At 34.8% G+C, this 10,451-nt stretch overlaps 1 protein-coding gene across 3 annotated transcripts; it reads right to left on the bottom strand.

Annotated features, from left to right (window-relative positions):
- Positions 1 to 6,197: 6,197 nt before the first annotated feature.
- On the bottom strand, positions 6,198 to 9,244 carry LOC106328569 (CRC domain-containing protein TSO1-like). Of its 3 annotated transcripts, XM_013767045.1 has the most exons (10): positions 9,031 to 9,244; positions 8,718 to 8,878; positions 8,140 to 8,644; positions 7,902 to 8,046; positions 7,583 to 7,796; positions 7,325 to 7,508; positions 7,143 to 7,238; positions 6,987 to 7,053; positions 6,772 to 6,907; positions 6,198 to 6,710 (listed from the first exon to the last, which is right to left on the bottom strand). In XM_013767045.1, exons 1-10 carry the CDS (start codon positions 9,100 to 9,102, stop codon positions 6,368 to 6,370), a joined length of 1,923 nt encoding a protein of 640 aa, XP_013622499.1. In that variant the 5' UTR covers positions 9,103 to 9,244; the 3' UTR covers positions 6,198 to 6,367. The 3 variants fall into 3 exon arrangements, with proteins under 3 accessions (XP_013622499.1, XP_013622497.1, XP_013622498.1); XM_013767043.1 differs by having other exon boundaries at positions 7,583 to 8,046; XM_013767044.1 differs by having other exon boundaries at positions 6,198 to 6,677; positions 7,583 to 8,046.
- Between the last annotated feature and the right edge of the window lie 1,207 nt (positions 9,245 to 10,451).

The following is a 10,451-nucleotide window of genomic DNA, read 5'->3' as shown; positions in this document are numbered from 1 at the left end:
TGGCTTCAAGTCGTTGCTTGAGATGTCTCAGATAGCGTACGGAGAATGATTTCTGGCTCGGCTTCCTTCGAAAACAATGAACCAAACTACGAATAAGGAACGGGGTTTTGAAGCATCAGTTTATTCCGGTCTATTTGTAGCTTTGATACAATAAATATCATTGAGGGTAGCTTGTTGTATTACATACATGTTGGGTTGGTAACTTGTTTAGATTTATAAGCTCTTTGATTGTTCTACATGATTTCCCCGTTTCCTTGAAAATCAAGTTATATATTTTTTTTATACCTTATTTCCCCTGCAAAATAAATATTATAATCTCTCAAATCTGAACGCATAATTACAAAGACACAAATTTATACAGATCTGATGAAAATCGATTGAAACCTCGTTGAAGTTTACTTATCATCCATTTTATTGTTAGGAGGATACTTAGGTAATGTCGATGCATGGATCACAAGCATAAGGTTTTGTGTTAAAGTACTACAATAATAGCAAAGCTACAGAGAAGACCAAAACACTTTCAGTTTAATATAAGAATATATATTTTATATATTTCATTCGATACCTCTTACATGAGAGCATAAGAGGAAGTTCCTCGTTTGTCTGGATCAACAGATCAGCTGATGTTATCGGACACTCCTTATAATTTTTCCTCAGACAACGTTCATATCTTGTTGTCTAAACATCTTAGTTTGAGAATGCAGCATGTTCTTTTCCCAGAATTCTTTATCTGGTGAACCAAAGAGTTTATACATTTTGTGAAGTTGTTCAATCTGCACAGAACAAATACGCAGAAAAACTCATTAAAAACTCTATCTGAAATGATTAATTTTGATATATCGCTTTGATGCCTTTCTGGCCTTTGTTCTTCCTTAAGAAGTGGTCTTTCTGTAAGAATCTCAGCAAAAACACAGCCGAAACGTTCCAAAGATCAACAGAGGCACTGTAACACATAATGAATCATAGATTTTTGGATTTAAACTACTTGGTCTTATATTTTGAACTCAAACAAAACAAAAAGAACTAAAAGTGAGAATGGGTGATTTAACTAACAGCACAACTAAATCAGAAAAAGCCACAAATAGAAACGGAAGTATTGAAGACGCTACCACAGTGATACAACATTCTTTGACTCTCCGACATCGTCATCTTGTTCTTGATTTTCTTCTACAACATTTCCCTGACGTAAAGAAAGTAGTGTTTGAATATTGGAATCAAATCCAAGGATGCAAATAATCTTATCTGAAATTAGTTTTCATACCTGCTCCTCGATGAGAAGCAGTTCTAAACCCACTAAGCATGCCCCCTTTTGCTGTGTTTCTTGCTTCCCAGAAATGAATCAAACGGAAACGCAGCCCCAATTTAGTTAAGCCAGGCGAAATAGAGCGATTGGAGCCTAACCGGTGGGTTTCGTCGATTTGATCGCCATTTCCTGATGTGCTTCGATGGGTTTCTTGAATTTAGCGAGGAGCAGAGATTCGTTGGGTTTATATAAGGTTAAGAACAGAGGGATTTGGAACGGTGGAATAACTTACGATTGAAGGATTAAATTAGGATGTTAATAGGTTTAATGAGAAAGAATGGTGCAAAACTGCCGTTACCGATCAGAAAAACAGAAGGTAGAAAAACGTCAGAGTTTCTTCGAAGATAACGATGAAGGTGGAAGTGGAGGAGTCTATTTGAAAGTCTTTACTGGTGACAAATTGATTGGGTCAAGAATATGGGCTGGTTTACAAAGTGGTCCGAAAATTTCTAAACATACGAATCTTTGTGCGTGAAATATAAAGTGACGTGACAGTTTAAACTATTTTAATTGGTTGATTTAATTAAACGACGTGGCATGCCTCTCCATTGAGTATATCTTCCTTTTAATATAATTAGATATATAATCGGCATTTGAGGACTACAAATCTCTGGGAAACAATAAAACACGACGCTTGTGAGCATCCAAAATCCGCAGAGTACATGTTCGTTTTTCATTAAGCTACATTTTTAAAATATTAATTATCTCTAGTGTGGTTACTTAATCACTTAGAGTTAGAAGTCGACGCGTGTCTTATATTTTTTTTTATCATCAATCCACTATTCGTTGATTTGAGATTTCACATAACGTTGAAATGCTGACTCACTCTTAAATTTTTGGGAAAATTGTTTTTCGAAACAAAAAAAATGATAACTATGTCTTTTTACACTAATCTAATATACTTTATATCCCATTAAGCTAATTATTTTCAAAATGGTAATAATGTCCTTAAAATTATATTTTTTAAATATAATAAATAATAGATTCGATCAAGCGGGATCGATCGATCCGAAATTACAAAGTCGAACGGATCGATCGATCCTGATCATTATGCAGAACAAAAAAAACGCGGAGCACATACTGATCGACCTAGTTTATTTCACTCGATCAGCAAAGGTCGATTTCATACAGATCGACCGATCTCGAATTATAGACCGATCGATCCCGTGCCAGGTAAGTATTCCAAATCGATTTCCTGGTTTTCTTCGGTGATATCCGGTTTGATTCCCACTTCGTTTGAACCGACCAAACACGATTTCAACTCTTTAAACTCGATTTCTTTGGGATGAAACCCATAATTTCTCATCTCCTTCACGAACAAGGAGGGAGAAAATCAAAGTCTCAAGTTCATAAACCCTAACTCACTCAATTTCACACTGATTTAGTAGAAATAATGTGAAAATTTTGTGAACAATCAATAGAATATAGAAGACGGTGTGAGAAGAAAGTTACCACGTTTTTTTTCGTTTTCTTTTAAACCGATTTTTTCAAAATATGAAAGTGAATATTCTCAAATATTTTGTTTCCATATTTCTAGGAACTGATTTTTTATCCGTAGAATACAACTAATTTGTAGAAATCGGTTTCTACAGGTTTTTAGAATTATAGTAATGTGTAAATTTTGATTTCTACATGTTTTAGATTTACAGTAAATCTGTAGAAGTCGGTTTCTACGTGTTTTAGATTTATATTAATGTGTAGATTTTGATTTCTAAAGATTTTAGATCGGTAGGTTATGCGCGGAATGTGTATTCTAAATATTTTTAGAATACTCTTATTTACGTAGATAACATATTCTAAACATTGTAGATTCAATGAAAAAATGTATTTCGTTTTCTACTTCGTTTAGAACAGAATCTGAAAATTATGATTTAAACATTTTTAGAACTGAAAAAATACAACTAAGTTCATATATGTATTTTATCAATAGTTACTATTTTTCCAAATTTTTCTGTCTGTAAAACTTTTTATTCAATTTATTTTCAAAAATATTAAAGGGTATTATAGATAAAAATGACACAAAGTAGATATTAGTCTAAAAGAACATAGTTATCATTTTTTGCTCTAAAAAAACAATTTTCCCTAATTTTTTTTGAAAAGTAAAGATATTTATGCTCCTTCTCCTATTTTTCTTTTGTAGTCTTTTAATATCATACCTAGGGTTAGACACAAATTGGTATTCGATTTTTAAAAGTATTTGTGATTCATTTTATTTGTCCCGATAGATAATTTTATAATTTAATTTACTTTGTCACCCGTCTATATTTTGGTGCCTAAAAATCCAGTAATATATGTATTTTTAATCGGATAGTTAATTCGATTTACAAAAAATTTAAAATAAAATTTAAAACTAAAATTTAATGAAAGAAAAATATCTCATTATAAAAATATAAAATATCATCTTTTAAAATTTTAATAACTAAACAATAATGTTATCAAATAAGAGCATTATAAATTTTATATAGGTAAAAATAATTATAATATATATAATTATCTATATTGCATATATATACTTATGTTGGATTGAATCGGATATTCATCTTTTAAAATTTTAATATTTGTGTTTTCATTCTTTTAACGAATATATAATATGATTATTTGATTTTATCCATAAATTATGAATATTCAAATTTCGTTTTAAATCGAAACAAATAACCTGATCAAATTAAATTTCTGGATATTTTTCCACCCTTAATAAAAACAGAGAAATAGTACGGAAAGTTAGACAAACATAAACCACAAAGAATGAATAATGGTCAACTCTGAACCTACAAAGCAGAGAGGCAAAGGTTGATGATGACACATTGAGACACTTCACTATTCACAGCTTTGATTCGAGTCTTTCGTGTGATCAAAAGGACTTCCCGCACAACTTGAACAAAGGAAGACGGGTGTCAACACAATTGGTGATAACTCGAACAACAAAACCTGGCATCCTCCGTAAAGACGAACCCACTTCTCATATTTGCGACAGATGTACATGATCGATTACACATGTTCAAAAATGATGAATGAACGAGACCCGCAAATACCATATAACTTCAAGACAGAGAAATTCATCAAACACTGAAGTTGACAACAAATATCTATTAAAAAAAACCAAATAAAAGCTCGCTTTCGAGTTAAAGAAAGGATACTTAACCAAGACGAGAAATTTAGTCCAACCAAGGGAATCAAAATCCAAAAAGGGAAATCTAAAGCACTACCACCTCTACATGCGAAAATTGAATCTAAGACCAAAAAACAAAGCATGAAACAATAGAAAGATAATTCAATGCCTCAAAACTGACAAGAAACCACATGCAACAAAAACCAATATAGAGGTTTGCCTAGAAGAGAAGCTTCAACTACACCATCAAAACCACCATAAAGAGGGGACATAGTGAAACAAGTATTGTCCGAAGCCAAAGCACATGATATGAGTTCCGGACATGCATCTATGGTTGATCTCGAAATTGATTACCGCATTACGGCTATCTTAAAACACCATAAAGTGCCAAGCCCAAATAAGTTAAAACCCAAGAGTACCCAGCCCAAATTCCTTTACTTGGTTCTCAATCAAAATGAGACAAGTATGCTTACTCCAGCGGCATCTGTCCCTGGACGTCTATTAAATTAAAGATGTTTGCGTCCCACGTGCCATAAACTCTAAACCAAAATAATAATTAAAAAAAAAACTCAGACTCAGAGAAAACAATGGTTAACAAGTTGTTGTTGCTTCTTCCCCTTGTGTTGATTTTGCATGCTTATTCAGAAGGATCTACCGTCAGATATCTTCCTGGTTTCCGAGGCCCTCTTCCTTTCGAGCTCGAAACCGGGTTCTGTCCATCCTTATCAGGCATCACCATCTCATTTCCACACTAGTCTTATAAAAATAATGAATGAATCTATGTTCTGATTTTTTTTGGACTTATGTCATTCCGGTACATAGGTGTTGGTGAGGCAGAGTAAGAACATGTTATAGGGAAACTATGACATTAAAAGCAGCATACCATACCATAAGAATAACAGCGTCCAAGGATATTGATCTCTCATCTTCAGGTCGGTCGTCTACAACAACTACTCTTTAATCTTCTGTTAAGGTTTTCATTGGCATGATGTTTCTGGTGAAACAGTGGTGATCACGACATGCTTGTCCCTTTCCTTGCAACTCAAGACTGGATAAGATCACTAAACTATTCCATTATTGACCACTGGAGGCCATGGATGGTTCACAATCAAGTCGCTGCTGTATTTTGTCATTTTCATCACAGAAACATGTGTAGTAGTTTCAAAAAAAAACATATATGTGAAGATCATCAATTTGTTTTCATTGTAGATACACAAGAACTTATGCCAATAAGCTGACATTTGACACTGTGAAAGCAAGTTTACGTTTTTCTTATTACCTAAATGAAAAATTTATAGGTGGGAGAGTTTCTCATTTTTTGTTGGTTTGGTTTATAGGGCGGCGGGCACACGATAGAGTGTAAACCAGATGAGAACTACTTTATGTTCAAGAGATGGGTTAGTGGCCAACCTCTTTAACAGCCTATCAGCGCTTTGATAACAAAAAAAAAAACAGTGCAAAATCTTGATGTAATGTATCTTTGTAACTGAGCCCATGGTATCAAGATGTATAGAGGTTGAGCCTCCAACCTTAATAACACAAGAAAACCTTTATACATGTCTAGGTTTCTTAACATGGTATTAGAGTTGATTATCCACCAATTGATAACTCGAAAGAAAGCTCAATTCCAATGAGATAATTAGAAAATAACATTATTTCATAATAGATATGATGAATTATGTCGAGATTAATGATTAAAAACCATTATCTCAAGCGAGGATGTTGGAAAAAAATATCTGAGGAACTTAATTAACATATTCGGAACATAGGTCAATCCACTTAGCATTTCTCAAAATCCATTTTTGGATGCATTTCATACACTGGAATTGTGATATTACATTACCTGCCCAAACAGAAGTATCTTACAAGAAGAAGTCAAGAACATGTTGCTGATGTTATGAAACAGGTGATAGGCTAGAACCTTACAAACATTACAAATAGTTGGTGTTCTTGTTTCACTGATTTGGATTAAGAGAAGGAAAAGCTGGAATAGACCGTAATATCAGCTTCCGGCCATTACTTCTCTTCCCTAGGATTGAGCCCGGTTCCGAGGGGCCAATGTGAGCAGGAGAGACTCTCTTGCTGTTGGGAGAGTTTGCCTTAATAGGGGAAGTGTTGAGAATATCAGGCATAATCTCTGTTTTGTCTTCTGTCACCGTTTCAAGCGACTTCTTCTCATTCATTGACTGTGTTACATCACAATCTGGCTTTCTAAATGAGGAAGACCCCGCGCCGAGGAAAAACTGAGTCGGAGGCAGCTTGTTCCTAGACAAAAATGGCTGATGAACCACCAAATTTCTACAAATAAAACACACACAAAATCAGGAGCTGTCTTGTTTGTTTGTCTCTTGAAATTTACCTGTATGGTGGCAGTGGTGTTGATGGTTGTGGGTTCTGCTCGACTTCTTTCGAGTTTTGTTGGATTTTTTCTGTTCTCTTCTCATATGTTTCGTGATCATCCTCTTGTTTGCTCTCCATGATGGTATGTAAATACGCTGAGATTGTAATCATGTCAAACAATAAAGACTTTGGGATAAAATTTTTATTGAAAATGCTGAGCTAAAAGAAACTAACCATCTTTTCTTCCGAATGCATTCTTACATCCTTCACATCTACAGTTTATGGAACATCCAACTCCGCTCTATAAAGATCATCAGGAACAAAGTTATCTGAATCAGACCATTGAAGAAGATAACCTACTCAGATGAATAGAAAGGATGGAAGAAAAACCTGATAGCATTCACAGTATTTCTTCAGACAGTTTGACTTCTTGCAGTTGCAGCCTCGTTTGTGTCGTGCAGACGCTGGAGTTTTACTTGCATCATCCTACACAAGATTACAATTTCATCCCTCAGATAAATAGAAGACAGAGAGAGAAAGAGGAAAAAGAAAATGGAGTAGAGAGCTCTTACGCTAGTGTCCATGATGGAAGAATCAGAGTTTCTGATGACTTTAGGAGCAAACGCAAGTGGATTTCTGGACTCAATCTGTTTACGGGTGGCCAAGACAGTGTCTTCATGGATAGGTTTGTTGAAGCAATCAACACATGAGCATGGCTCTATGCAATAAACCCCAGCAGCAAAGCATTCACAGTAACTGCAGCAGAGAAAATAAAACAGTTAACTACTTCAAGCCAATTTAAAGAGGAGCTAAAAGAGTATGCAGCTTACAGCTTCAAACACTTTGACTTTTTGCAGTTGCATCTCTTACATGATGACTCTCCCTCTCCCTCTCCACCTTCAAGAACTTGCTTCTTTTTCTGCAGGCTGTCCGGAATCAACTCTTCGAACACCAATGCTTTGGGAGCTTCTTCCCCAGGCTGGCTCTCTGCTTGGTCCAAAGTTTCTGGCACGGTGTCTTGGGAGTGAACCGGAGTGATAGAGCCTGAGAAAGTGTTTTGAACCTCTTCAGATGATGAATACTCATGCGTGATGCTGATCTTAGTGTTCCTTGAGGCCATTGCAATGGCGTTTAGATGGAGACCAATACCAGGAACAACACATTTGGAGGAAGAAGATTCTGGCTTATTGTTGTCACACACAGTTTGCTGATCGTCATCCTTCTTCCGCTTCCCTGGCACTTCAAAGTCTAGACAGCGTCTTCGCATGCTACCACGGTGCACGTTAGAGACAAGCTTACCACAGACAAACACAGCACACGAAAATAACTATTTTTAGAGACGGTGATTAATCAAGAAAACATATGAACTTTGAAATGTATTTTTCACCTGATTGGGAACTACTGCTAAAGGCTCATTATCATTGCTTGATCCATTGGCTGGAATGATATGATGGTGCTTGACACCAGCGAAGAAACGTCTCTCAGAGCTAGATATTTTATCAACAAGGCATGTAAAAGCCTCTGAGTCATTGGGAGACCGAAACACTAGAAGCTCAGCTGCTGCATCTGCCATCAAACGTCTAGAGTCAGGAGTGCCATTCTCTTCTTCCTGAGAATCAGGAATCTTCTGGAGTCTATTCATAGACGAGCCATTGTTGTCTTCTCCTAAAGGAGGATCAGATGGAGGTAGGAGTGTTTGGGTGACAATATCTTCACCGTGATGAGGAGGACTTTGGCCGTCAGAGCTGAGGATCTGTGGCAGCTCACAAGAAGTTTCAGTGTCTTCTTCTTCTTCATCTTCCAGAGTAGCATCTTTGTTTAGATCCACCTCACGGTCTTCTTTAGAAACAGATCCATCTCCTAAGGCCTTTGAACGATCAACAGAGTGCTGACTGCAACGAAAGATACACAACTGTTACATATACTGAAGAAAAAATAGAAGAGAATGTTGACTTTATTATTTACCATCTGAAGAATCTGGACTCTCGGTGGAAATTGGGGTGGGGAGAGGCGAAGACAGGAGGAGGGGATGTGAAATTGAGAGAGCTAAACGTCTGAGCACTGGAGAAGGATTTGACTGGCTCAAAGGGAGAGAGATTGTTAATGAAGTTGAACACTGGAGAGTCCTGCAGCATTCAGAGTCAAGTTCAAAACTTGGAATCACAAAAAAAAAAAACTAAAAATCTAGAGGAGATCAATTTGCAGACCACAACATACACTTCAGAACAAGTTTGGTTAATTTCACACTGAGCTCGAATAAATTGAAGAGAAAAGAAACCTCGAATTTGGATTTTGGAGTTGGGGTTTCGATCTTGGAGGCAGGCTCCTTCTGAGAATTCTCATTGTCCATTTTCCACGCAGCTATTTACATAAACATTGCGTCAAAGCAGACAGAGACAATCTAAGCTAGGGTTATTTGATGCATTTCGAACAAAAAGACCGCGCCTGTGCGGAAACAGTGTTGAAGAAGATGGACCACAGTGGACAAAAGAAAAAAAATATGTTATACAAGTCCACTAAACGACGTCACTCTTTTTTTTTTTTTTTTTTTATTATTATTGACTTTTGGATCTTTACGCTCCACTTTGGCCCATCATCCCTTACACATTGAGGGGCAAGAAATTTATTTACTTGAATTTCGGTTGATCATATTAAAAACATGGACTTTTATACTAGTTTTCTTGTGTTTGTGTTTCTGGTTTTTGGTGCTACCATACTATTTTGTATAAATAATAATTATCTAATAAATTTTACTTCGATGATGTAAGAGTCAAATAATTTGGATATTATGTATGTAAGTATTTAGAATAGTCACATTTTAAATAGATAATAACAATATTATAAAAAAAAAAAATTATTGGAAATTTATAAAATAGTTTAACTATAAAATTTTACAGATTTGGCTAGCATGGAAATGGTGTAAAGGTTGTTTGCTCAAGAGTTTATTTTAAGATTTGTCTGCCTAATTCTTCAAAATATAATTTCAAAAATACTGTGTACAGTGGATTTAGAACAGTTTGGAAACACATAACTTTCCGCTATAAAATATAATTTCTTCATTGTTCATAGAAAATATTAATTTTCCATTTACAATGTGTGATAGTACATATAAATATATTTAAAACCAGTCTAAAATTGCTAAATCAAATAAGTTAAACTAGCTAAGATATGCGCTTTGCGCGGAATAAATATTGGGGATGATTAGTAAGTGTTGTAGTTTTATATTTTTTGCTGTAGAATTTAATCTGTAGATTTATTTGCTGTAGATTTCTAAAGCACTAATTTTTTGCTCTGGAAATAAAGCTCTCTACAGCCATATTTTGATTTTGCAGAGATTTTTTTGCTGTGAAATTTTTAAGGAAAGCAAAGCTCGATTGGTTGACATATATAGATGTAGACTAAATTTTGGCTGTCCAGAGCATCTACAGCCCCAACTAATCATCCCCATTATATATATAAATTATTGTATGTATTTTATGTTCTTACATATTATAAGATAATAAATATTTATTGAATAATTAAAAGTCAATAACTATTACATATATAGTTAAATTGGTGCGAACGTATAAATCAATTTTATTAATCCAAACAATTTTTTAAAAATTTGATAGGATATATAATTAAATTTAAATGATATTAACATACATAATATATTTTTAATATTAATGTCTATTAAATGATGCTTTCTACTCATATGTT

The sequence above is a fragment of the Brassica oleracea genome, chromosome C3, assembly GCF_000695525.1.
Source record: "Brassica oleracea var. oleracea cultivar TO1000 chromosome C3, BOL, whole genome shotgun sequence".
In the NCBI taxonomy this organism is placed as follows: Eukaryota; Viridiplantae; Streptophyta; class Magnoliopsida; order Brassicales; family Brassicaceae; genus Brassica; species Brassica oleracea.
The sequence above is the reverse complement of the archived record's forward strand: the minus strand, read 5'-3'. Positions and strand labels throughout refer to the sequence as shown.

Bases quoted from the DNA above. Each gene is read 5' to 3' on its own strand.
- LOC106328569 (XM_013767043.1), bottom strand. From the start codon at position 9,102: ATGGACAATGAGAATTCTCAGAAGGAGCCTGCCTCCAAGATCGAAACC. The intron at 7,509-7,582 runs GTAAGCTGCATA...TCTCTGCTGCAG, and splicing joins AAGTCAAAGTGTTTGAAGCT to TTACTGTGAATGCTTTGCTG. The intron at 6,908-6,986 runs GTTAGTTTCTTT...TTACAATCTCAG, and splicing joins TGCATTCGGAAGAAAAGATG to CGTATTTACATACCATCATG.